Source organism: Gymnoscopelus microlampas, assembly GCF_963454915.1.
Source record: "Gymnoscopelus microlampas genome assembly, chromosome: 13".
Classification (NCBI taxonomy): domain Eukaryota; kingdom Metazoa; phylum Chordata; class Actinopteri; order Myctophiformes; family Myctophidae; genus Gymnoscopelus; species Gymnoscopelus microlampas.
The window spans coordinates 27,606,160-27,633,730 of NC_139950.1; the positions used below are offsets into that span (position 1 = coordinate 27,606,160).

Below are 27,571 nucleotides of genomic sequence, written 5' to 3' on the forward strand. Positions count from 1 at the left end.
GTGTTGTGGATGAAAAAGGTTCAATGCATTTCAGTACGTTTACATTAGAGTCACTACACAGACTACAGTCAATACATTTACATTATAAACATAAAGGAAATAATATGTGAATAAAAGACTTGGAAGTGTTGATGATACTATGTTACATGTAGTTGTTATTTATAGTGAATCAAAACAAATTATTTCTAATTCATTATTATTTCTCAGTTTGAAACAAGCTGATACAAACTTTCACCAAGCTCTACTGGACGATTCATGGCACTGGGGAGAAGAAAGAATACTGCAGTATAATCTTAAGGGTTTTGAGGATAGTATTGTATGTGTCTCTTGTATCTATGTACTTTGACCATTCCTATAAAAAGTCTATTTCTGTTTCTGGCTCATGGAGATAACAATGTTTTCACAGTGTCAGTTCTCTGGCCATCCAAAATATTTAATGAAATATTGCCACAAGTTCATTCTGAGGCGACTGGTCATCATGTCACATGGTTTATATTATAGACTTCAGGATCAGAAAACGCTACTGTATTCTTTAAAAAAAGAAAAGCCAAATAATTGCTATATTTCCAGAATTGCAAGGTACAGCTCCTTTGACATCTAAATGTTGTTGGCAGGTGTGTGTGTGTGTGTGTGTGTGTGTGTGTGTGTGCGCGTGCGATTTCAGTCTTGACTTGCAATGCCCAACAACAGGCCCAACAGAACATTGAGAGCACAAATTGTTCAATGTCTTATTCCTTCTACTAACTGGAAAGGATCCAAGGGAAAATGGTGAAAAGGGGTATTTCTGTTTAGGAACTACACCATGTGAGATCAACCACATTGTGTGTGTGTGTGTGCGCGTGTGAGTGTGTGTGTGTGTGTGTGTGTGTGTGTGTGTGTGTGTGTGTGTGTGTGTGTGTGTGTGTGTGCGTGTCTGCGTGTCTGCGTGTCTGCGTGTGCGTGTGTGTGTGTGTGTGTGAGAGTGTGTGAGTGTGTGTGTGTGTGTGTGGGCGGGCAGGCTGACAGTCAGCTCATTGTAAGCTTCTGTTTTAGTTGCTGACACACAACTACAACTCCTTACCTGCTGAGCTCACACTCTCTTCTCTTCTCTTCTCTTCTCTTCTCTTCTCTTCTCTTCTCTTCTCTTCACACAGTATTTCTTATAAGAGCATATCCTTTAACCACTTAAGCCCTATATACTTCATTGTGCAACCAATAGTGAAAATAGCCGATCTACATAGATCGGCTATTTTATCATTTTTTAAATGTGTGTTATTATAATATAATTGAAAACCTGTAGAAAAAAATCTTGAACATTTGTCCAAAATTGGGATGTAAGGGTTAATGTGGTTAACTTCCATAATTACAGTAATTGCCATGACATCATCTCCACCTTCCCATTATCATCCTTGTACCTTTGTTATTGCCAATCCCCCATTCCTTCTCCCTTGTTCTCTTCTGCTAGTTATGGAGTTACTTCCTGTTCTTGTTGCCAGGCAATCACCCAAACAAACAGTACATTGCGTTATGGTAAAAGGAGAAGAACAGGGGAAAAGAAAGTAGGGAAGGGGTGGAGAGAGGAGGTGGGAGAGGCTACAAAGCTTGAATTGTCCAGTCGTAGTTCTGCAGTCCATTTGGGTCCATTTTTACACGGTCAGACTTCAATGAACACTGAGGCTTTTTCTGTGTAAAGTATTGTTTGCACAATCAGACATCTGGCTGCAGGGTTTCTTGGGGTTTTGCTGACCTCATGAAGTAAACAGTAGCCTACTTATTATTGCTTTGCTGACGTCAGCATTCAAGCTCACTTGAGATCTGATCTTTATTGTCACATCACATGATACATGCAGGGTGTAAAAGAGTTGGCGAAAAAAACATTTTGTGCAAGCTCTGAACATTTGCAGTTAGAGGAAGAGTTAAAATAGGGAAAGAGAATAGAGAAGAAAGGAACAAGTAATATTTCAGGAAGACACAGTCGAATCAAATATATGTACAACCTTTCGTTAATGTTGAATCTTCTTACAGAATGTATATTTTTATAGACCTTATAAAACCTTGAGGTGAAAACATAAAATTAGGGCCACCCATGTTTACATAGCCATAAGCTATTTCTTTTTAAACATCCTTGTTGATACATCTTTGCTATTGTTAGATAGTATAGTATAGACTCTATACTATCTCTCTATACAAGTGTATAGAGAGACCGGAAAGGGGGGGTAGAGAGATAACATGTGTAACATGGGTCATGACACAAATTTGAACTCTAGACACCACAGTTAGGTCTGTCTGCTATCTACCTTAGCAAATAGCTGCTTCATCCACCCACAAACACCTTCTGTTAACAACTCTGACATAAGAACCACAGCTTGTGTTAACACTATGACCACAGCTGTGTGTGTGTGTGCGTGTGCGTGCAGGCGCGTGCATGCGTGCGTGGACCACAAGCTTTGATGCGGTAAGCAAGCAGCTGAGAGTTTAATGTTTCTCAGCTGTGTGTGTGCACGTGCAATCGTGCATGTGAAATTGGATTACTGAATACGTACATAAGCCTTTGTGTGTGTGGTGATCCTTTTACAATTATTATTTCTATTTCAAATAAATAAAACCAACTCTTTCTCTCACCCCAGCTAGAAGATGGGCCAGAAGAGAGAAAGGAGGATGATGACAATGATGATGATGAGGAGGAGGAGGACGAGGAAGAGGAGGACGTAGAAGAAGATGACGAGGAAGATGAAGAGGGAACATCACCGCCCAGTGACCCTGAGGACGAGGTGTCCACTGCGACCAAGGCTAAACAGCTGGCGGAGCGTCTGAGAGCCACCGCCAGGAAAGTCCTGCGTGACCTGGGCAGAATCGTAGCCATTAGCCTGCTGGCTCTGGCTGGTAACACACTCTCTTTTCATTTTGTTGCTGTTGAATATCTCCATATTCTAACTTTCTGTGTTTTTTCATAAAATAACGCCCGACTTGATCATACTACAGAGTCACACAAAACTATTAAAAGTAGCAGATATTCAAGCTCAAAACACTCCGCGAAGCAACGCGTTTTGAGCTTGTAGATTGTTACTTTTGCCATTTTTTTACTTGAATCCTGAAAAGTAACAGTTTTGGACATGTGAGGTTTCCACCTGACAGAGCCGATTTACTTTCTTGTATAATTTGTTAAAGCTGCAATCCACAAACTTGTTATAGTGAAAAATATGTTACGTTGACACATCTGTATCGTTAACACAATATAACTAACACAACTGCAGGGGTTGTAGTTGGTCTACCTGCTCTTCTATTGAGAAATGTATACAGCATCCTGTGGTCGGGTAGGACCACTACTGGTTGACAAGAGGTGCTGCATGTAGCTGGCCTCTATGGGGCATTACATTACACCTGGGTTCGAATTCTAGCTATGACATGAAATGGATTGCAGCTTTAAAGCATTTGTGGTTCATCAGACAACACAGTGGAGGTGGAGTAAAAGAGGAAGGAGAGGGTGTAGACGGGGGTTGACCTGTAATGAATGTGAGTCAAACCCAGGACATCTGGTTCAGCACCTCCTCCCACTTTGACACAGCTCCTGCTGGAATATGTTTTATTATCCACTTTGAAGTGTGTAGAGAATAGAATAGATCAAGCTCTCCCCAGCGCATGTACATGTTCCCATTTAGTTAAATAAGAACTATGCAGTTGTATGTGACATTGTGACTGTTACTAGAACATGTTTTAATTAATTCTTAACCTCTTTTATACTTTAGCTGATTCAAAAATAGCCGTCTGGAGACTCCCATCCAGGACAGGCTTCAGACGCAACTCCTGCAGGAGACTTGGCTCACATTTGAACCCATTTGATTTGGCGTTAGGGACCTGTTGAGAACGTGTACCGAGTAGGGTTCGAACCCATGACCTTCTGCTCTAACCGCTAGACTAGGGCGGCACCTATATTTTCACCATTTCCAAAATGGGAACATCAGGGCTTTATTGGTTAAAGGACCATACTGGTGATCTTGCATTTTTAGCTCATTGACTATGACTCACCATATACTTGGCATTAATGCCAACCACTTTCCAAAGCATAGGCCTGCTGTGTTTTTCGAGGACCATTCATTTCAGTACATTATGAAAATAAACTAATCTAATGTGACACAGATGCGTTCCAGGTCTTAATGGGTTAAGGACAAAATGTAAACAAATGTAAAATACCTGTGACCCGAAGGTCTATGGTCTGCACAGAATGTTTAATCTAAAAGCACCTGTCTGTCTGTCTGTCTGTCTGTCTCTGTCACTCCTCAGGCATCACGCTGCCCTCAGCCTTCTCAGCCATATACTTCCTGCTTTTCATTGGCGTGTGCACATGGTGGGCGTGTCACCTTCCCATCAGCCTTTTGGGCTTCAATGCACTGTGTGTGATGGTGGCTTTCTTCACCGCCGGCCACATGACCTGTCTGTATCTCTACCAGTGTCTGCTAGCACAGGCCCTGTTCCCACCACACAGTCTATGGGCCAGGTCAGACTCACAAGCACTCACACAAGCGCACGCACGCAGGCATGCACGCACGCAGGCGCACACAGACACACGCACACACACACACGCACGCACGCACGCACGCACGCACGCACGCACGCACACACACACACACACACACACACACACACACACACACACACACACACACACACACACACACACACACACACACACACACACACACACACACACACACACACACACACACACACACAGATTTTAAAGCTGAAAAATCCATAACTATCTTTTTTGTGTATAAATAAATCATTATTTTAACCAATAAGTATGGTAGAGTATGATAATACAATATAACTAACACAACACGGTGGATGGAGGGGGTTTTCTTGCTCTTCTGTTGAAAAATGTAGATCCTGTGGTCGGGGTAGGACCATTACTGGTTGACAAGAGGTATTGCATGTAGCTCAAAGTGTAGTATCGCCCCTGCACAAATGCGCTTTCCATCTTAGCACAGCAGTGGAAAAACTTGCGCAAGGCACATATATAGGTTTGGCTCCTGGGTAGGACATAAATCTTATGGATTGCAGCTTTAGGGCACGGCCACTTTGATTCTACCTATGGGGCGGAATCTGCCAATGCTTTTCAATGGGAATGGCGTGGTTTGATGGTCTTGCGCATCTTCACCCACCCACGCACACCTTGCGTTTATGCGCTCTATACGCTTTGACTATTTGAAGCAGATAGATACTGCTTTTCCCCCTCTGTCCAATCGTGTGAGTCGAAGGTGGCTACGGGGAGGGTCCTGAAAGTGAGTGACAGGTGCGTCACTGGTTATTGGGACAGAATGCGCTGCGCTCTGTTGTTTAGAATGCGCTGGCTGCAAAAAACAACCCACAACATTTATCAGCGGGCAGCCATAGTTTGGTGTGACCGTGCTCTTAAAGGATACTTAGTACAACCCTTTCAATACTTGAAATGTACCATTTTGCAACACTTGCAACACTTGAAAGTATTTTCTGACTGTAGCCTATTAATAAATCAAATTGAATGTTTTTCTTGCATGAATTACATTGGTTTTACAGATGTTTTCTCCTTTGTTTGCTTCCACAGTATAGCTGACTTTTATCTTATTTTAGTTTAAATCAGTGTTCAAACAACAACAAATACATTTGTATTATTAAATAATACAAAAAGCCAAGTCAAGAGGATTTTAATTGTCTGCCACTGTCTACCTCTCAGTCTGAATTCTCTGCCATACTGTCTCCCTCATTGTTTGTCTCTTTCTTGTGTCTGTTTCTCTTTGTCTAGACTTTTTGGTCTAAAAGACATAATCAAACCAGGGAACTGCACTGCCCCTCATGACCTTATCCTTAACACTCAACATGATTGGCCGGCCTATGTCAACCCCGGGATACTTCTCCTCCTCTACATTACCATAGCTACCGTGCTGAAGACAGGCAGTAAGGGAACAGCTGACAAGGTTTGTATTGCTAGACACCAGATACCAGGAAGCTAGTCTTTTACCATCACTAAGACTTAAACACCTAAAACGACTGTGTCTTCCTGCAAAAAAAGAAAGGCAAATAGTATTAACACAAGCTTTAGGTACCCCTCCAACTACAGGGTCAAAGCCAATAATCAAAATTACTACTGTATATGTACCGCGCACCTGTCTGCCCTGGAAGTGGGGTCCCTTGTTTTGTGATTCTGAAGGAATCTCCGCTGATGTTGCCATAGATCGTCAGTTTAATCAACTTGGTCCAAATATAATCATTGGTCGCCGGACATCTGTGTCGTTGGAACAAAAAACATTTTCGAAATACTTTGGTTGTGAATGAGCCTGGGCGTGTCTTTGGGGCCCTGAAACTAACTTGTCTACCTTATTGTACAGCATGCAAGCAATGTGTGACTAACAGTGACCAGAATGTTCTTAACTTGCTGCTATTTGACTGCTGGTGTTTGTTTGTCTGGCAGCCCCCTGCAGTTGTCCCAGTAGTTGAGACACACTATTTATTTTTTGGCAGTTTTCACTTTATTTAGACAGGACAGTGTAGACAGCCAGGAAACTGAGGGAAGAGAAGGGGAAATACTTGCAGTACAGGTCTCCAGCGATTATGTGGTTGACAGGTCAGCTACTGTACCGGCTGGTACCTACCTGATTTTGTTAATTAATTACTGATATTGTCTATGTTTTTAATGTCCCTAGTTCCATGCCAACCCAGTGAATTATGAAACACATTTTCTGAAATGCTGGATGAGCTCAGTTGATGGAAGTGAATTTTGTCCTGACAGATTGACGAGAAGCAGCAGGAGAAAAAAAGTGCGGAGCTAGAAGGGGAAGAAGTGGAACTAAGGCAATGGAACACACAGAGACACAGCAGTGAGGATGACACAGAGGTACAACAAACACACACACACATAGACACGCACGCACGCACGCACGCACGCACGCACGCACACACACACACACACACACACACACACACACACACACACACACACACACACACACACACACACACACACACACACACACACACACACACACACACACACACACACACACACACACAGTAAGCATGTAGATACAGTATGCCTGCATACAGACTGTTAATAATTTTGCTTATGTAGAAAGAATATGTGCTAAAAGCGTGTGTGTGTGTGTGTGTGTGTGTGTGTGTGTGTGTGTGTGTGTGTGTGTTTCAGCACATGCTCTTGTCTCTAGGAGAGTCAGACAGTACCACAGGAGATGGTGGAGTAATGGATGGAGCTTGCCAACCAGATCCAGGTAAGACTGCCTCACAAAAATGTGTGCATCTATATTTCTGGTTGCGCCATATATTTTCTCTCTCGCTCGCTCGCTCGCTCGCTCAAGATGTGTTTGTGGTGTGTGTGTGTCAGGGGAAATGTAGACATGTCTCAGCAGTCTGGGTAATGTGGATAAAAAAAGAATATAAGCACGCTGACACATGCTGACACCCACCAAAGGTCAGTCCCTCAGAATGCTCTGAGGCAGTTACTGCTAGATTGGATCGGACAGAATTTAGTTTCACTCCCAAATGAATAACGAATAATTTTACATGCATGGCATGCCTTTTCCAGAACTTGAAGCCTGCGCCAAGCAGCAAATGGCTGTGTGCGTCAACCAGCCGTAAGAGTTTGTAAGCCATAGTGGATGGAATAGGTTATCTACTCATCATCTGTTTCAAAATCGCGTTGAGTTGAAACAAAACAAGAGCATCGCAGACACGACCAGATTACTCCATACGAATACTTTGGACATTTTTATTTAAACATGATTTGGAACAAGACAGATCTGTTTAACAAGAAGTTAGATACTTTTCTTTACTGCAAAGTGACCATTATTCATGAGACCTCCTGTGGGATAGAATCATCACTTCAGAGAGTGCTAAATGAAGGGGAGAAAGAAATCCTCACAGTAGCAGTACAAGTAGCTGAACAGTTGGGTGCACATTCTGACTGATCAATGAATTACATTAAAATGTAAATCAAAAACAAATATTTGTCATTTCATGTGTAATATTGAGTCGGCCTGTTGGGTAATGTAGATATTTACTAGTCTGTCTCCCTGTCAACTAAAATGTATTATCTTAATCTATCCCTCTCTGTTCCTCTACTCTAGCCACTCACACCACACACTCCTGGCCTTGCTCCGTTTGATTTCTGCCTTTGAGTTAATTTTTGTTTGATTATATGGGAGTGATTTCAGTTTGATTATGGAATAATTTTGCGTTTCGGTCCGCAAAAAAATGGGGGCGAGTGTGTTTTGGGTCGAGCGTTCCGGTTACCATATCTTGTTGTTCAGCTGCAGGACTCAGTGGCACCCCCAGTGGCCATCCAAGTGAAAACCCATTCTATCTTCTGGGCAGAGTGGTCATGCAGCAGAGCTATGTCTGCGCTCTTATCGCCATGATGGTACGAACAACTGATATCTATATATTAGTAAAAAACTAAATAACTGTTCTTCATTATCTGTCAGTCTGTGTTCATGTCTCTTTCTGTCTTGTACTGAGCAAGTAATATTAGACAAATATACTGTAGTTCTAGTCTCATTATTTGAGTAGTACGAGGTTACACTTTGCTCAAAACAAATAATGATTTTAACTGAAAAAGTGTCATGTTATGTTATGTGTTTCTTCAGTTGAAAACTGCTTATGTGCTAAAAAAATAAATGGCGAGACATTTAAAAGAAAGTGACTTTGTGTATCATTTGTGGGCTTACAGGTGTGGAGCATCACTTACCACAGCTGGCTGACCTTTGTGTTGCTGCTGTGGGCATGTCTTATCTGGATGCTGCGGGCCAGGTACTGGAACAAGCATAATGTCTTTTAGGTTATTTGACAGATGGAGTGACAGAGACAAGCAAGAGATCCACATTGATCTGTGGCTCGGCATTAGTCGGCAATACATCACTTTCTACAGTAAAACTTGTGACCCAGCACAATAAGTAGTGTACCATCGCAAAGCTGCACATCCAACTGGAGATAGTGATTTAGGTCAAAAAGGAGTTGAACACTGATTCAGAATCTTAAAAAACTTGTCTGATCACACACCCTAAAAGTTTTGTTGTATTTTACTGGGGATATTCACCACTGTTTTTGAATCAGGTTATTATTATTATTATTTATTTATTCATTTATTATTATTATTTTTGGAAATTCACTTTTTGGAAATCAACTCTTAGATTATGTTAATTGTGCACCAAGAAAACTTTCAACTTGTGTTTAGTAGTGCTCTGCAGCTGGTTCCATTAAACTTGGCATACAGTCTTTGTTTAAAGGGCATGTTTTAAACACTTTATACGGTTTGTCTTGTTTGGCTCCATCAGTTTGTATTGATAGGTTGTGGTATGTGAAGTTCTACACTGAAAGAAAGAAAAAAAGGTTGGAGACCTTTTTTTGGGGAGGGAAAAAAGGTTATCCTTAAAATAAATAACTTCTTACCTCTACTCCTTAAACATGTCATCATGTGTCCTCGAGAGCAAAATTCCTTCTAGCTTACATTAACTTTATTATTTATGTTCCCTAGGCGCCATGCGGCCACGCTTTGCTCTCCATTCATCTTGCTCTATGGGCTGGGTCTGTGCTGTCTGCAGTATGTCTGGACCATGGAGCTCCAGCCTGAACTTCCTAACGCCATCGGCAGCATGAGTCTGAGACAGTTGGGTTTGGACAGACCTCAGTACCCCTGCCTTAGACTGGGAGCTCTGGTGAGGATGGAAACTGGAACTGCATTGACATGTTTATCTGTTTCAGTGAAATATGATGGTGCCATCCTGTAGTTAGCACCTGATCAATTAGGTGGCAGAGTTGAGAGGGCTTACGTTTGTGAAATGGCTGTCTAACTACATAAACTGAGAGACAGTAACACCATGCCTGGAGACTAACACAGAATCTGTACCCTATCAAGAAAAATAAGAAAACCATGACTCTAAAAGCACTCGGTTTTAAATACCAAGTTGTACAGTATATAAGTATTGTATTAATTCATTTATTATGTGTGAAAAATATACAAAATATACAACATTCCAAAAAGCAGACGTCGGCATGGCCCAGCAGTTGAGGGGCTTGCTGGCTCTAAGCCAAGTCCAATGATAAGGCCTCCTTCAGAAACGTTCCAAAATACCAGAAATGGGAGCTTGTGTTTAATCACATGAAACAACTCACTGGTGGTTGACCAGCGAGTCGGCGGCTGTGATCCAAGATACTGATGATACTCCACTTGCCTCCCTTTGGAGACATTGGGGGAAAATGGCATGGGAGAGGTCAAGCAACAATCAGGGTGAAAGTTGATTAGTTCTTCCTTGCCCATGCAACATCACAACTAACAACAAAACTACAGAAACATTCAGCCTTTTACTTACATTTTTTAATTTAAATAAGGAAATAAATAACATTGCATATTAAATACAATCTGATCAAACAGTATTACAGTACTGTATGTATAAACTGCTTTGTTTTTTACACTGGCCTGCTAAACGGTAAGATTAAAACTTGAGTATGTTTCTCAAATGGTCACTTTTACTTGAATAATGGGAGTAAAACTGAGAGTATGGGAGTAAAACTCTTTTGAGTATAGATTTTCAGTAAACTACCCACCAATGACCATTAGTTGAACTTGGATTTCAAAGAGTATTTCTTTTCTCTCTCTCTTTCTTCTACCTGGTAGCACCATCTCCATTGCTCTCATCGAGTGTGTCACTCTGTGTCCCTCTCTCTCCCTCACTTCAGCTCCTGTTCACTCTAACTTTCTGGCTCTTATTGCGTCAGTCAGTCAAGGAGGGTTTCAGCAGAATGCAGAAAATGGCCACCCCATTACAAGAAGTCACCACAGGAGGTAGAGATGCACACATACAAATACAAATGTCTTCACACACACTAATTAAATGACAACCTTGAATGACAGAATGTTGGTGCAGGATGTAATCTATTAGTCTAAAAATGTTCTACTTCATCTCACATCACACATACTGTACTGTCAGAAACGGGATGAATTTTTCACAACTCAAACATGATGTAAACCCTACCGTATGAAGCCACTACACCCTCCCCCAACCTTCTCTCTGTCTTTGTCCTTCTCCAGAAGCGAGTGGTGGTAATGAGTCAGTGTTGAAGGTTCTGGGAGGCATGGTGATGAGCTGTTATGCCAAGTACTGGATTTATGTGTGTGGAGGAATGTTCATCATGGTCTCCTTTGCTGGAAAGCTGGTCGGATACAAAATCATCTACATGTTGCTGTTCCTCGTCTGCCTCTGTCTCTATCAGGTTGCAACACCAATCTCCTTTTTGTACAGTATCACATTGATCTAATTGCTGGCTACGAGAAACAACAGAGAAGTAGACGAGATCTCAAACTTGTATTCTGCTTTGCTCTGGGATACAATACCACACAGTAGAACATACTATGCAATTACCATACTGTACCATACCAGTTATATCACTGCAGGCCACCATACCATACTATACCGTACCATACCAAGCCATACTTTACCATATTGTGCCATATGATACCACCATACTGTACAATATCATACCCTATTATGCCATTCCATGCCATATCTTATACCATTCCATGCCTGTAAGGTAATAACATGAATTGTGGGTGTGCTTCATTTAGACGTTACTGTGCCAGCATGGACTCAGTTAACTGCATGTTGGCACTGGCAAATTCCTAAATTGAACACACCCACAATTAACGTTATTACCGTCGGGTTCGTTTGTGTGTCAAAATGGCTGCTGTGAAACATTTACATTGGTTAGTAAATACTAAGTCATGGCCTATTTGTGTTCCTTAGGTGTACTACGCCCTGTGGAGGCGACTGTTGAAGGTGTTCTGGTGGCTGGTTGTTGCATACACCATGTTGGTGTTAATCTGCATCTACACCTACCAGTTTGAAGACTTCCCTGGTTACTGGAGGAACTTCACTGGCTTCACCGAGGGGCAGTATGTTCACACAAATGTCTAAAGATGGCTTTGAGATAACCTGAGACTAACTTAACCTTAATTCTAAGGTTTACATATGAAGAAGAATAAAGGGGCGTTATGCACAAAACTAAAACAAATCAAAATCTATAATAGCCTATGCTTTCAATGAGATAACATAATTAATTCCAAACATCCTAAAGGTCATTGAATTGTATCTGGCTCGATCTCTGAAAAACCTAGAAACCTTGAAATGCTTAATCTACTCAGATGTAACCTTGTAGCAAGCCTTGAAAATACCTACTGTCCAAAGTTTCTATAGGACAGGACTTCCTTTCCATGTCCTTCCCCCGGAAGCTGTCTTTTTCAACCAATCACAACACTGTTTTCATGCCCTGGGAAAGTAAACAGATATCCACAGCACCAATGCAACTTCCTTAGGTGGTATATCCTGTACTTCTGCTGAGACACTTTAAGGAACAGTTCTTGTCCAGCCTGATTCAGATGTGCTGATTCAAAATGAAAAAATCTAAACAAATACTCATCTGCCCACCAATAATATAGGCTGTGATGTTATTGAAAAATGCATTGGGCTTTGATTGATTGATTGAATAATACTTTATTTAGAAAAGACATGGAAATAGTACATGGAAGTACAATTCACAATACAAGGTCCTCTAAACTGGATCGCTCATAAAAGCACAGTGGCTTATTTAAAATGAGATCCCCACGCACTCAAATCATGATGCCACATCACTTAGGCTAGGTCTGAATCCATCTCAAGATATTCCCCTAAATTTACTCCACAGGTTGGCAGACATCGGCCTGGAGACATTTGCATTGTCAGAGCTCTTCTCCAGTATCCTGATTCCTGGCTTCTTCCTGCTGGCCTGTATACTGCAGCTCCACTATTTCCACAAGCCCTTCATGAGAATTACTGATTTGGAGCATGTTACACCGAAACACAGGTAACGACATACACAATGTAGAGAATAAAAAGACCCATTGACATAACAGTCACAGTGATACAAGAAATAGAATAAAGGTACACTATTAAAAATAGTTACCAACTAAAGTTGTAATAACAAGCCTAATTGAATGTTTAATGAAAGGACAACCCAACAGAAACTGCTTTCACTGCTGGAAAGAATAGTTAAGATTTGTGCTTGATACAAGCTTTACATTTAGATGTAGTTGGTAAATGTAAACATCTGTAGCTTGGCCTGTGAGAGTGGAATTCTCTCTAGTCAGGTGCGCTCGCTTAGGCCTCACTCGTACTTCTCCCAAAACATTGAGAAATCATGTAAAACAACGGTTTGGTATTTGTGGAAAATGTAGTAAAAATAGGAGGAACCCCCAACTCCTCTGAAAGAAATACAGAGCACATGACATGACCTCTGTGTCCTCAATGGCAGCTACGGGTATGGCATGGCACAACACTCTTTCTTTCTAAAAAATAAAATAAAACTTCTGGCAACTTTTTAATTCACTTGATGTTTGTAATGCTTTATTTGATGTTTAAGAAATGTACACAAATAGGATTTGATTTGATATATTATATCATATTATAAATATTTTTTATCTACTTGAATGTGTAATGTGGCTCTTTTTATGAATTACATGTTTTTTCTATGTCCAAAATATGAAAAAGAAAAACCTAACCTCTTCCCAGGAAGAATGGCAGCAAGCGGCGTGTGGGCATCGGCTGTACAGACACAGAAGAGGAAGACTTGCTGACCGACATAGTAGATGACCAGTCAGAGGATGAAGGTAAAATATGACATAATAGAGACTTTCTATTAATTATTTAAGCTTTTTAGCCACTTTTTTAACTGGCATTACTCTACTCTCAGTCATTGTTTTTTTGTTTCTTTATTGGGTATTTGCAGCTTGCTAGACAAATTTTGTTTTCACTTGTATCAGAGAGTTGTATCAAGTTCGATATCTACTGTGTAGCTAATGTGTGCACTAGTTAACCACTAGTGCTACTGAAATGTTTCTGTTGTTTTCCAAACATTGTTATTCTGTATATTCAACTGAGAGTCAAAATCTCCATCTCTCCCTCTGTCCCAATCTCTCTTCAACCATCTCTTCTTCCCTCTTCTCCCTCCTGTTCTAACTCACTCTGCTATCCCACTCTCACCCTCCTTTCCTTATCTCAACTTTCCTCTCTCCTCCAGAGATGATCCCCAGTAAATGGGGTCTGGTGATGGACAGATTGCTGGTTCTGTCAAGCAGGTTCTCTGACATTTTGACGCAGGCCCAGGTCTTCATCTGGAGGCTGCTTGAGCTGCACATTCTCAAGATGGTTGCCTTCTTTACCGTGTGGGTCGCACTGGGAGAGGTAAGGCCATGTGTGTGTGTGTGTGTGTGTGTGTGTGTGTGTGTGTGTGTGTGGCATTCATCTGGACCCAATATGTCAATCAGAGTATGTGCACAAGGGAAAGGTAGAGTATTTACATTAATATTGATGGTATTAGATGACAAAACCAAATTAACATAATTCAAAGAAAAAACAAATAACGCACATCCTCTGTTTTTGGTGCTGAGCCAAACTGCTAAACATCAGAATCATGCAAAACAAGAAGGGGGCTCACTTTTAAAATGCTCCAATTTTACTCACAGCAGCAAGCAGTATTGTTGCTTGCTGCTGTGAATAAAAATGGAGCATTTTAAAAGTGAGTTACGAATTAACATCCACAGCCACTGTTTAAAAGACAAATGCAATATGGTAAGTTAGACTACACTACCAGGTAAAGAACTGGTTAGTTGATTAAAATATGTAATCCCTGTATTTTCCGTTGAAGGCCCTTTATAACGTTTCTTACTGTACTATGAAGCATGCTGCACTTTTATACTGTACAACAGTTGGTTCGAGTAGTTTGATTGGACAAGAGATATTCTATATGCAGTAACACAGCAATGGAATTTCTTACTATAATGTATTACTCTACTAGATAGCTAGATAGCTGACTTTAGCTTGTTTGCCCACCAACTATTTAAGCAAAGTGAATATATTGTATATTTTATATTAGTTTAGGTTTTATACATGGTATACTGCTCATTTGAAATGATGTACTCTCCTGTACTCTACTGCTCTCATTTCCTTCCCTACCTCCTCTTCTCTCTCTCCCCAGCCCTCAGTAATGAACCTGGTCTTGGTGGTGCTATGGTCATTTGCCATGCCATACGGTCGTTTCAGGCCCATGGCATCCTGTCTGTCCACCGTCTGGGTGTGTGTTATCATCGTCTGTAAGATGTTGTACCAGCTGAGTGTGGTGAACCCCACCGAGTACTCCAACAACTGTACCTTGGTAAGACTCTATAAAAAGTGTTATTATTGAGACAGACCGTAAACAGACATTGGGGAGATTGGGGCGAACATGTGACCGAAGTCATGAGCTATACTTGAATCAAGGATTTTGCTTTCATGTGATTCCAACTTGTTCAGTCAGAAGGGCGCCACACCACAAAACAAAAACAAAAACAGAGGCTGTTACTTTTGGAGTTTGTTATATTCTATTTATGTGTGGACCCCAGGAAGATTAGCTGTTGTATATATCATCTAATGGGGATCCTAATTTCTACACTGCCAAATACAAAATAAAAATCTGAGGGTCAATTTGTAAACTCTGAATTGACCGCTATTTTTACTACTATGCTGCAAGCACCTGGCCAATGAGCTTTATTGTGGGTAATAAATGAGGAGCAGGTCATTATTGAGAAATGAACCCAGACAGGGTGATTAGACCCCGACACACACGTAGCAAAGGGGTCTTCATCGCCTTGAAGAAATTAACACATACTTACGGTAATAAAAGGTGCATCCAGTGCAACGCGGTCGCTTCGGAAAACAATGGGAAGTGCTGATAAAATATAATTAATATTCGGTTACTGCTTTGTCTAGTTCTCGCTTCAAATGTTTTCAAAAACATTCTTGAGAGCAATGTTTAGTCGTAAATTACATCGTGTGTTTGTTTACATAGCTGCCATGTTGGATATGGCACAAAAACATGCAATGCAGAATGAGCCAGGAGTCTTTGATTAGACAGCGGTCTGTTATTGAGTTCAGTTGTCATTATTCAAAAATAACACACCACTGAATTCAGTAATTGACCAATCGGAATCAAGCATTCAATCAAGCCAGACCCCGACACACACGTAGCAAAGGGGTCTTCATCGCCTTGAAGAAATTAACACATACTTACGGTAATAAAAGGTGCATCCAGTGCAACGCGGTCGCTTCGGAAAACAATGGGAAGTGCTGATAAAATATAATTAATATTCGGTTACTGCTTTGTCTAGTTCTCGCTTCAAATGTTTTCAAAAACATTCTTGAGAGCAATGTTTAGTCGTAAATTACATCGTGTGTTTGTTTACATAGCTGCCATGTTGGATATGGCACAAAAACATGCAATGCAGAATGAGCCAGGAGTCTTTGATTAGACAGCGGTCTGTTATTGAGTTCAGTTGTCATTATTCAAAAATAACACACCACTGAATTCAGTAATTGACCAATCGGAATCAAGCATTCAATCAAGCCATGGTATAAGCAAAACAAAAAATGTGTTGCTCTGTTCTTGTCTGTCTCCTCCTTCCTGTTGCTAACAGCCTCTGCCCAATGAAACCAACCTGTCACCAGAAGAGATGAGGAACTCTACTCTGTACAGGGAGCCGGTGGATCCGGCTAACTGGTTTGGCGTTAGAAAAGATGCCACAGTCCTGGGATACAGCAAGGTGGAGTCAATATGCCAACTACTCTCTATTGACTTATGCATTGACAAAATAAGAGTGCCACTATATTTACTGATGGTGGAAGCAGGACATCCCAAACATCATGTCCCAAACATCAATAGGAAATACAATTGAAGAATAGATTCATTTAGCCTAAGTATAGTCCATTTTATTTATGTAGCGTTTTTTTTGTTTTGTTCAAGGTTTTTTATTTTATATTTTCACATACAGGTCAAATAACAAAAGGCATACAAAAACAGTGAATGTATGTTACCCCTCCCACCCCCCCAAAGTTCCCGCTCCGAAAGATTTATGTAGCGTATTTGATAGAATGTAAACTCATGTGCCTCACAAAAGAAACAAAGAATACAAATATATACAAACACTCACACTACAGTAATCCCAGCCCTGCACACGTAAAATAAAGCATTCAGATCCATCCATCCACACGTTCACATGATGCAGTATCTGTGATCCTCAGCCCACCCACACAACTCACACAGCCACACAGGAAACCACAATGCAATACACAAACAGAGAGAGGCCTGAGAAAATAGTATACTTTTAAAAGATGATTGTTTACAGATCTCAGGCCATCCGCCAGTTTGTTCCAGAGAGTAGGACCATATTGACTATTTCCACCATCACCAAAAATATTTATGTATTCTGGAGATAAACCATTTAGAGCCATGTGTAAATTGAATTACCAAATTAGATAAGATATTATTTTATTAAAGCTGATAAATATAACCGGATGTGTTACATTCCCAATCCCTGTCGTGTTCAAGTCCTACCCTCTCTTGTGGGCAGGACTTGGTATTTTGTTGTAAACCTTACTCGGAGAAATCAAGGTAATATTCAGTACTGTATGAAACACATTGTATTCCTCCGCTACATTTCCCGCTCCAGAACCACCTGTTAGTGCTGATGCTGTTGGTGTTTGAGGCGACAGTGTATCGTCACCAAGCCCACCACTACCGCCAGCTCCAGTGTTCTCCTCCCACCATACCATCCCTGTTTCCCTCTGCCACCAGGGACACTTTAGACAACGGCCTACTTCCCTGCTTGAAATACCTCATTAACTACACCTTCTACAAGTTTGGACTGGAGGTATGTAGATCATAGCTTCATTACATGTCATTATTAAAACAAGGGCAACCTAGAGGTGTTCATACTGTACATACTTCATAGACCATCAATCTGCACCATACTCTATGACAGATACTAAGTTAGAGAAATGAGCGTTGTGCTTGGCACAGACATGTGCAGTGCAAGTTCTGCCAGGGAACTCAGTGCAGTTGTTGGCGGCCGACCATTGGACCGCCTCAGCTCCACGTTCACATCCACTCATCCAATCACATGCTATTGCTGCTGCTGTCACTGCTGTCTTGCTAAAATGCTGCTCACCCTCCACCACCCCAGCTACCACCTGTCGTTTTGGATCTGCTGTTTATGTACGGGGGATTCGGAGTCCCTATGGTTGGGAGATGCGCGAGTACCTAAAAGCAGATCCAATTCATCGCCAAACCATAAATATATATACACACACACACACACACACACACACACACACACTGTATATAATGAAAATTTGGCTTGTGTTCACCTGTGTCACACAAAGATCTGTTTCCTGTTGACGGTGAACGTGATTGGCCAGAGGATGAACTTCCTGGTGATCCTCCACGGATGCTGGTTGGTCGCCATTTTGGTGAGGCGTCGACGGGCAGCTATGGCTCAGATCTGGCCTAAATACTGTCTGTTCCTGTCCATCTTTATGATCTACCAGTATGTACTGTGTGTGGGCATCCCACCAGCTCTCTGTATTGGTGAGTACTTAGTAGTGCAGCGGTGAAACATGACCTAATAGTGGGGCGCAGGATGCTCTGGCAGTGTCAAAGAGAACTTAAACTGTGTGTTATTCAATATGTATGGCTCCTGAGTGTATGGTGTATGTATGGTCATGGTTTGGATCCCTAAATAAATTAAGAACCATTGCTTAAAGCTATGTAATAAGGTATGATCTATGTAAGTAAGATTGTTAACACGATATTCCTACACCATAGGTAGGTATGGTATACTGTCTGTCTGTGCTTAGGACTGTACAGAGTTATACTGTAGGTCAGGGGTTACCACACCTCTCCATGCCAAGGACCCCCAAATAGCCATAGCCTCTGGCTGCAGCCTCCCTATTGTGAAATGGCCTCAATAAGAAAAATAAAAAATTGTGATAATAAGTGTTCGAAAATAGCAGATCTACAAGCTGTAGATCTCGGTGCCTATGACTACAATGACCAGAGCTTGTAGATTGACTATTTTTTTTTAAACTGACAATGAAATGCCAAAAATAGGGATGCCAAGTTGAAAGTGATTAAATAATAATCTTGAACTGAATTTGAATTGAAACAAGAAATAATATATATATATATATATATATATATATATACATATTATTTTTTAATAAAAAATAAATGTGTCTCTCTTTTCTAAATGCTCACTGGCAGCGCCACCCCCACTGTGATGTACAGTAGGTACTGTTGTTGTGTCGCGTTGTGTCTTTTGTTCACTACATCTCACCATCTCTTCCTCTTTTAGATTACCCATGGCGGTGGAATACTCCAGTGTTGATCAACTCAGCTCTCATTAAATGGATCTACTTGCCTGACTTCTTTACGCTGCCAAACTCCAAAAACTTGATTGGTCAGTCAAGTTTTTGCAGTGACATGGCGTGTGTGACATACACATGCACACACACACACACACACACACACACACACACACACATAATGTGTGTGCACTTGTATATCATATCATATCATTCATTCATTTCCATAATTATTTTATAATTTTATGTCAAATTTAGTGCAGTATGTATTTTTGGATGATATCACAAAATCTGGAGGCATGATCTAAACATTGATCAGTTGTGTTTTGTCATGTGTATCGCAGCGGATTTTGTCCTGCTGATGTGTGCGTCTCAGCAGTGGTGTGTATTTGAGTGTGAACACACAGAGGATTGGATGGTTCTTGCCGGGGAAAACACAGACAAGGCCAACCCCATGGACGGGCGACTCTTTAACCCCGCACCCAACTTCATCAACTGCAGGTCACTGAATCATACATACAGACCATCTGACCACCACCACTATTGCCGAACTTGTTCAATCGAAAACACACATTTTGATAGAAACACAAATGTAATGACCAGTTTCCTTGTTTCCCATCATCATGGATTTTTGCCAGTAACTATGATGTTTACATTTGATGTCATAAAACATCAAAGTTGACAAAGAAAGACTTGTAGAAACTAGAGTGCAAGTGGATTTATAAACTCATTGAACAATTCAAGTTATGCCAAGAAAACCAAGTCAAGAATTTTGCCATGTTGGTGAATATCTTAACACATCGGGTGCCAGCATTTTTTCATAACAACTTACCGTGGGTGCCAGCATTCTCCCCATTGACTGCGCTTTGCTGTTTAACGCTTCCACGTGCGCGACGAGCAAATCCACGCAAAAAAAAGCATCGATTCATTTTGTCCCATGAGCCTGGCTACAGGCTGGAACCATAACATTACCCTGGCGAGTTACAACGGGGGGGGGGGGGGGATCGCGCATCGCGCATGACCGGTTTTCCCCACAGGAAACAGATTCGGAGATATAGGCGTTTCAAAGTAGGAAATAGACAGGAAGCGGATGGGGGAAAAAAATGTGTTTCCGGTGAGCGATCTCGCACTTCCTTCGCAGGATTACAATGGGTGCTCCCAGAGCTGCTCTAGCCCCGCCCGCGCGGAGAAAAACAAAAAAAAACAAAAAGACTAAACTCACGGTTCAGACCGTGTTCGGCACCGAAGCTTCGGAACCGCCACTATGTAAACACACGGTTCAGACCGTGTTTGGCACCCGATGTGTTAAGTGATGTGCTGGGCTAAATCTATGCTCTGTTTCATAGAGCATAGATTGACTCATTATTTTTTGGTAAAAACTAGTAAGAAGCGTGTTCTTAACCACATTGCATTCAAACCCCGGTATCCTGTATGGTAAACTAAACATCTACTCTGAGCTGCAGGCAGTGTTACTCTGCTACATTCACCCCACTTTGACCTCAATCCCAGTGGCAAACCCAATGCCATTGTAACCACCTGAATCTTCTGCTCAGGGAGAAGGGATTCCCCTCTGGCTGGTTTACTATTCATGTGCAGGATTCAAGAAATTGCACAATTGCACCTCAACCAAAAGTCTGAAATATAATCTTCATAACAACATTATTCATTAAGGACATCTTGTTCTCTTTCTCTCTCTATCTGTCCTTCACTCAGGTCTTATCTAGACATGGCCAAAGTTCTGGTGTTCCGTGTCCTCTTCTGGTTCGTTCTGGCGGTGGTCTTTTTGACCGGAGCGACCAGGATCTCTGTGTTCGGTTTGGGCTACCTGCTGGCCTGTTTCTTTTTCCTGCTGTTTGGAACGCAGCTATTAGTCAAACCATCCAGGTCCCGGCTGGTTCTCTGGGATTGCCTCATCATGTATAATGTTGCAGTCATTATATCCAAAAATATGCTGGCGGTAAGTACATTTACATTTCTGGATGCTGATCTCATGAGTGATAAATAGGATAGGACTGGTTGATAGGACTTTGAATTGTTATCACAAAATGTATATGCCAAAAAATGCTATTTTGTTTTAAATATTTTTATTTATTGAAATAATGAATAATTCAATTAATAGTTACATTAAACAATTGGGTAAATGATACTCGTACTTACATAAAAATAGGTGAATACACATACACACAAATAAGAAACTGTGTGTCTGTGTATGTTTTCTTTCAGATCCTGGCATGTGTGTTTGTGACAGAAATGCAGAAGGGCTTCTGTTGGGTGATCCAGCTGTTCAGCCTGGTCTGTACAGTCAAAGGCTACTATGACCGTAAGTACAGAACTATTGACCACAGTTCTAGTCCGCAAAGCCCGCAGATAATGATTAGTGTGTGTGCATGCATGATTTTGTCCAGCATCTGTGCTAATGCAATGTCTAGGACAGTAAGTGCTCCCATCCTGTATCACCTGTGTGTGTGTGTGTGTGTGTGTGTGTGTGTGTGTGTGTGTGTGTGTGTGTGTGTGTGTGTGTGTGTGTGTGTGTGTGTGTGTGTGTGTGTGTGTGTGTGTGTGTGTGTCCACTTTCCCCTTTCTTTCTTTTTTTAACTGCAACCGTAGGCACCACAGGTAAATCTGCAATTTTGGGTCACTAGTAGTGTGTGTGCGCATTTTTGTGTCTAGTTAGTGAGTAGTGAGTAATATGGCCTTGCTGGAGAAAGTAACACATTGCATGTGTTTCTACCCCATCGTGATTTTGAACATGTGTTCTTGTTCGTCCATTTTGCCAGCAAACACTGTGGGTGACAAGACGTGCACCCTGCCAGTAGAGGAGGCAGGGATAATCTGGGACAGCATCTGCTTCCTCTTCCTGTTGCTGCAGCGGAGGGTCTTCCTCAGTTTCTACTTTTTGCACGTCACAGCTGATCTCCAGGCATCAGCTAGACAGGCCTCTAGGTAAGATGAGAAGTGATGGATGGATGGATGGATGGATGCATGCAGTGTTCATTTTGTCAAGGAAGAAAGGCATTGGTGAAATAAAATAATAAAAATCTAAACTGAAAGCTGAAAAGGTTTGGAATTAATCAATTGTTTTGGAAAATGTTTGGATATCATTTACATAGTGTTTGGCTATTGATTTTGTTCATAAAAAACGTGTCCCAAAACATGTCTAGCATTACGTTAAATATGTGTGGCCTAATACAGGAAGTCACGTGACAAAAACAATAGATCTACAAGCTAACAACATACTTTGTTAGCTTGTAGATCTCTTTCTTTTTGTCACGTGACACCTTTGCTCGAGGGGCATTGATAGAACACTGGTGTACAGTATATAGCCTCATTATTGCACCATATGATTGCTATATGCCTGGAAATAAAAAATAGTTTTGAAAATTCATAAAAGATTTGTGGTGACACTGTGACCTAGTGTCTCAGATAAAAAAATCTGATATCTGATAGATAAATCCGTTTTCCCTCCAGGGGATTTGAGCTCTTCAGATCCAGCATTGTGAAAAACATGAAGTTCTACCAACAGATCGAGGAGAAGTCTTTGTCACAGCTCAAGAGATCGTAAGTGTGAACTTCTGTGTGATGGTATACAAAAATGGAATATAAGTTATATTGGTCACCTGTAAATGTGCCTTTGGCTTCACAAATGACACAAGTCTGAATATCATAACAAAAACGTAAAAACAGAGCTTAAAATACACTTCACAGGTGTAAAAAAGAGTGGGTGAAATTTGTCGTACAGTGCACATTCACACAAGAAAATCCATATTATATGAATTCAAAGAAAATGGCACTTGGGATAAGATTTCTGAAGAATATTGTGATTCTAGTCTTTCCTCTGTCTCCTAGGCAGTTTGTCAAATTCACTAAAATGAGGATAATAAACATTCACCCAGAATGTGCTGCTGAGCCTTTAACCTGGTTTAAACTGTGGGCTATCTCAGAAGGTTGTCTCTGGTTCACTAATATGAGGTTGATGGTGGTGTCAAGATATTTAAACTTCCCAACTGTTTCTACTACAAGCTGGCTGTTGATTGTGACAGGTTGACTTGTTTAGAACTGCCTACTGTTATTACTGAAAATGTGTTCCTTTATTTATATTTATGGATTTTATGTCTGATACTTACTGGTCTTGATACTTGCTGATCAGCTCATTAAGATATGATGCCTCACATTCCGCATCACCCTCCTGAAACAATCCAACCAATGCCATGTTTTCAGCATACAATAGGTTACTTGCACAGTTGAAAAGCATTTGGATTTAGATAGTATAACAATTCCTGTGGTGTACCTATATGTAAAACAAAGAGCCATTCACAGAGACTTTCTGATCAATGAGAAATGTTTTGATCCATAAAATGTGTAGTTCCACAGGAGTAAACAGCATAAATAAAGTAAAACTATTAGTTAGACATCAAAAGCCCTGAAACATTAGTTATAAACTAACAGCCAGATGTGAATTGCCAGTTACAGTAGCTGCTGGGCTGCACCTCACTCAGCAATCGGAGGTTTTTATGTGAACTTTCTCATTTACAATGTACAGTACCAAACTTCCCAGTAAATTGCAATAACTGTAATAATTGATAATAATGTATTTATTCAAAGAGTATGAAGTATCTCAGTAATGAGCAAATGGAAGTCTAAAATACACAAATATTGACAACTAGAGTAACTGACTTTTCCCTCTCCTCTCCTCTGTCCTCCTGTATCCTTTCTTCTTTTCTCAGGATGAAGAGAATTCGCTCTAAGCAGCAGAAGTACAAAGAAGGACGCAAGTCTTCAACAGGAACTAAGGAAGAGCAGGCTGCTGGTATGAATAACTGACTGTTACTGTAACATGGGGGCGGGGCACTATGCTGGCTAAAGCACTTTGTACCACACACCAAAGACCTGCGATAGAACTAAAATAAATTAAAAAGAAATCCCATAAAATGAAATGTTAAAGTACCATAGAAAACGTTGAGGAAGGGTGTGATTATGCAGAAAGGAGGCTGGACTAAGCTAGTACGTTTCAAAACGATTCTCTCTTCTGTTCCTCCTCCAGAGCCCCAGAAGGATAAGAGGAGGTCCAAGAAGAAGAAATGGCAACGACCGTGGATGGATCACGCTACAGGTGTGACAATCATGTCCATCTGCCCTATCTCTATCATTTCCTTTTATTTTATTCCCTATTCCATAAGCCTCTAACCACCTATCATAACGCCCTGCAGACCTTGTTAAAACATGAGGAACATCTGAGCTGTCTCATGTCCCTGTTGACCTGGTCTAGCACCTTTTTAATCCTATATTGTTTATGTCCTTTAATGTCTCTTTTCCTATGTTCACTCTGTCTAATGTAGTAATGTAGATATAATGTCTGATAAGTGCTTAATTCATGTTTCAAACATACTATATTCTCTTCTATGTGTGCTGTTATTAAATAGATTAAAAGCTATACAGCATCAAATTAAATACAAAATCAAAAGTCAGACACAAATGAGGACAATGTATACAGTACTGTAACATCTTCAAAGTGAGTCTTCTTAAAAACCCATTAAAACCGAGAAAGAATCTGTGTCATTTTAGATTTTTGCGTTGGCTATTCAAAAATAGCAGATATACAATACAATATCAGATGTAACTTGTACATCTGATATTTTTTAACATTTTTGAAAAATCTTAAAAGTTTGAGAGCTACTGAGTTAGAAGGCATTTGTCGACTCGGCCTCAAGTCTTAATGGTTACTTAATAACATTCACAAAAGAAAATGTGGCAATTTGCAGTGTGCTGTTGGAGAATTGGTAACATCTCAGGTTAGTAAAAGAAAAAGGTAGGTAAAGGATGTTTTTTTTTTGCCTTTCAGTGCTCCATTCGGGAGAGTACTACCTGTTTGAATCAGACAGCGAGGAAGATGAGGAACTGCAGGCAGATGACCAGAAGCCTCAGAAGCAGACAGCCTGCCAGGTCAGAAATACAAACTCTGGATTTATATATCAAACATTATGACAGGCGACCAAATTTACATATTGAGATACATCAAAATAAAAAATAAAATATATAGCCTAATTTCGTTAAATATATAATAAACTTGGGTGTACGAGCTTTAGAGAAACTTGGATAATAGAAAGACATGAAATATTGATGGATGGTCCATAAATATGGTGATACCCGCTAAGTCATATCAGCCAGTTCTGAATGTCATGTGACCTTAGATTTGTGGCTCTATGTAGATTTTTGGTGCGTCAGTATCAATACATTTATGATGATCGATTTGTACTGCAACGTTATACTGTACCATTTCCCCCCCAGTTAGCCTACCAGGGCTGGGTAACCAGCGTGAAGGCTGCACTCAAAGAACGCCAGAGACAGCAGAAAGAACATAAGGCGGCTAGAGCGAGGGCCATACAACAGGACACCTGTTCAGTGCCAGGTAAGAGACAGGTCATGTTCTTTTAAAGGAGTAGTTCACCCAAAAAATTACTTATTTTCTATCAATTATGCACCCTATGAAGCCTTGAATTCATGGAGATTGTTTTGTTTTTGTCCCATTCCTAAGCCAATAATTTGATGACCGGCAGAGTCTCCGGTAGGAGACTCAAAGAGTCTCCAACTGAGTCTCCTATTGACCGATGCGATGACCCTTTCATCAAATTATTGGCTTAGGAATGCGACAAAAACAAAAAAATCTCCATGGATTCAAGGCTTCTTGGGGTGTGTAATTGATAGAAAATAAGTCATTTATGGCAAAATGACTTTTGTATTCCATTTGCAATTTGTTTTACATGCTCAACACATTCCCTGCCATTGACGGAGATCTCTGTCATTTCAAATCCACCCGTTTGCCATCATAAAAGAAAATAAAAAAAAATGCCCCATTCATAACCCCATCCTGGTTAAAGTATTTGGGAAATATTCTGTATCTCGGCTCCTGTGTTTTACGACAGTATGTATTTTTGGTGAAACATGCTATTTTCAACGGAGTATAACAAGCGAACGGGAGGTCGCGATGACATTTTTTTTTTCACGGAAGCACAGTAAAACCTAGCCTGGTAAACCCTCCCTCCGGAAATCTCATTTCCATTTGATTTCAGGAGTGAGTCTGGCATGATTGCCCATTCTGCAATATTGGCTGTGGGCTGGAGTTGGCGGTACTAATACCGTTGACTGACAACCCCTTCAGCCAATGATTGTTGTTCCCCTCCAGCCAATCAGCAGACCTCCAGACTAATGTGACGCAACGGGACTTTTGAGACAGCCATGCCCAAAATAGGTTGCTGGCCGCCCCTGCTGGTTCTCTAAATTTTTATTTTTAAATAGGCTCTGTCATGATTAATTGACCACATATATGAAGTTAAACAACTACATTCTATCCAAATCTTAAAAGTAAATTCCGTGCCTCAAAAAAGAAGTTAGAGAGCGTTTTAAAAACGAAAGTAAAAAGTGTAACTGGCCACAGAAACAATGGCGGATCGTTCCATTTTTGTCGGCTGCACTCGGTCCCATTCGGGCTCACTCGCACTCGCCACCTGATTGGCCAACTGTCGCTGTCAATCACAGAACGATGAGCGACGACGCTGATAGCTCGGTTAGCTGGTAATTCCGATGAGTTGGGCTACGGCCACTCCAGTGAACACAATTGGCAGTGTTCACGTTTGGGAAGCCAGCGAGGGATTGTCTCTACACTAGTGACTTGTGTTGGTTGGTTCCGCAGGGAGCGGATCTGGGGGAAATAGCATGAACCTTCACAAACTATGCTCCTGTGTGTATTGGAGGAGGAATGTAATCTCTGCACACTCCCCAGAACAGAAACCTGGCGTTGAGCAATTGGGGGAAAAATGCATTATGGTTCCAATGGTTCACTGACTGTTTCTTTTTCAGATTTTGTTCAAATGGAGTCAAGAACTTAAACATGGCACACAAATTGATTGTGTGTGGGTGTGTGTGTGTGTGTGTTGCAGGTTGTGAGGACAATGATGTATTTGAGGAACAGGTCACCCAGGATGAGGCGGAAGACAGTGAGGAATCCAGTAGTAGGTTCAATGTTTCTCAGAGAATCTTTCTGGACAAATGCTAGCACAAAGTACATTATTAAAGGAAGTGCAGATGTTTAACGGGCAGTTAATTAAAAACAATTCTCTTTGTTTTTGGCTTTGTGTGGTTTAGAGGCCCTTCAATGTGTGATTCAAATTTGGGGTTTAAACTGTTCACAATAAGGTCTGTAGATAGTCAAAACGATGTCATGTCTTTTTAACCACATAAGCCCATTTTTGCCTATATAATGATCAAAATAGGGACACCCGAGATGATGTGGTAAAATACAATCTGGCGGGGCCAAACCAGATGAATTTTAGTGTTTAGAATGT

At 40.9% G+C, this 27,571-nt stretch overlaps 1 protein-coding gene across 3 annotated transcripts in view; it reads left to right on the plus strand.

The window, feature by feature from the left end:
- Window positions 1–27,571, plus strand: part of piezo1 (piezo type mechanosensitive ion channel component 1 (Er blood group)) — a 77,694-nt gene that overhangs the window by 31,920 nt on the left and 18,203 nt on the right. For all 3 annotated transcript variants that reach the window (XM_084075535.1, XM_084075533.1, XM_084075534.1), the window contains exons 5-33: window positions 2,607–2,862; window positions 4,261–4,474; window positions 5,762–5,933; window positions 6,746–6,850; window positions 7,160–7,241; window positions 8,280–8,389; window positions 8,699–8,778; window positions 9,503–9,683; window positions 10,705–10,810; window positions 11,057–11,238; window positions 11,769–11,917; window positions 12,706–12,864; window positions 13,569–13,666; window positions 14,077–14,240; window positions 15,034–15,210; window positions 16,508–16,633; window positions 17,540–17,740; window positions 18,252–18,456; window positions 19,223–19,327; window positions 19,577–19,733; window positions 20,946–21,189; window positions 21,456–21,552; window positions 22,010–22,175; window positions 22,701–22,790; window positions 23,957–24,039; window positions 24,274–24,342; window positions 25,072–25,172; window positions 25,518–25,638; window positions 27,167–27,238. In XM_084075535.1, coding sequence (XP_083931661.1) covers window positions 2,607–2,862; window positions 4,261–4,474; window positions 5,762–5,933; window positions 6,746–6,850; window positions 7,160–7,241; window positions 8,280–8,389; window positions 8,699–8,778; window positions 9,503–9,683; window positions 10,705–10,810; window positions 11,057–11,238; window positions 11,769–11,917; window positions 12,706–12,864; window positions 13,569–13,666; window positions 14,077–14,240; window positions 15,034–15,210; window positions 16,508–16,633; window positions 17,540–17,740; window positions 18,252–18,456; window positions 19,223–19,327; window positions 19,577–19,733; window positions 20,946–21,189; window positions 21,456–21,552; window positions 22,010–22,175; window positions 22,701–22,790; window positions 23,957–24,039; window positions 24,274–24,342; window positions 25,072–25,172; window positions 25,518–25,638; window positions 27,167–27,238 — 4,072 coding nt within the window. The remainder of the gene's footprint in view (window positions 1–2,606; window positions 2,863–4,260; window positions 4,475–5,761; window positions 5,934–6,745; window positions 6,851–7,159; window positions 7,242–8,279; window positions 8,390–8,698; window positions 8,779–9,502; window positions 9,684–10,704; window positions 10,811–11,056; window positions 11,239–11,768; window positions 11,918–12,705; window positions 12,865–13,568; window positions 13,667–14,076; window positions 14,241–15,033; window positions 15,211–16,507; window positions 16,634–17,539; window positions 17,741–18,251; window positions 18,457–19,222; window positions 19,328–19,576; window positions 19,734–20,945; window positions 21,190–21,455; window positions 21,553–22,009; window positions 22,176–22,700; window positions 22,791–23,956; window positions 24,040–24,273; window positions 24,343–25,071; window positions 25,173–25,517; window positions 25,639–27,166; window positions 27,239–27,571) is intronic.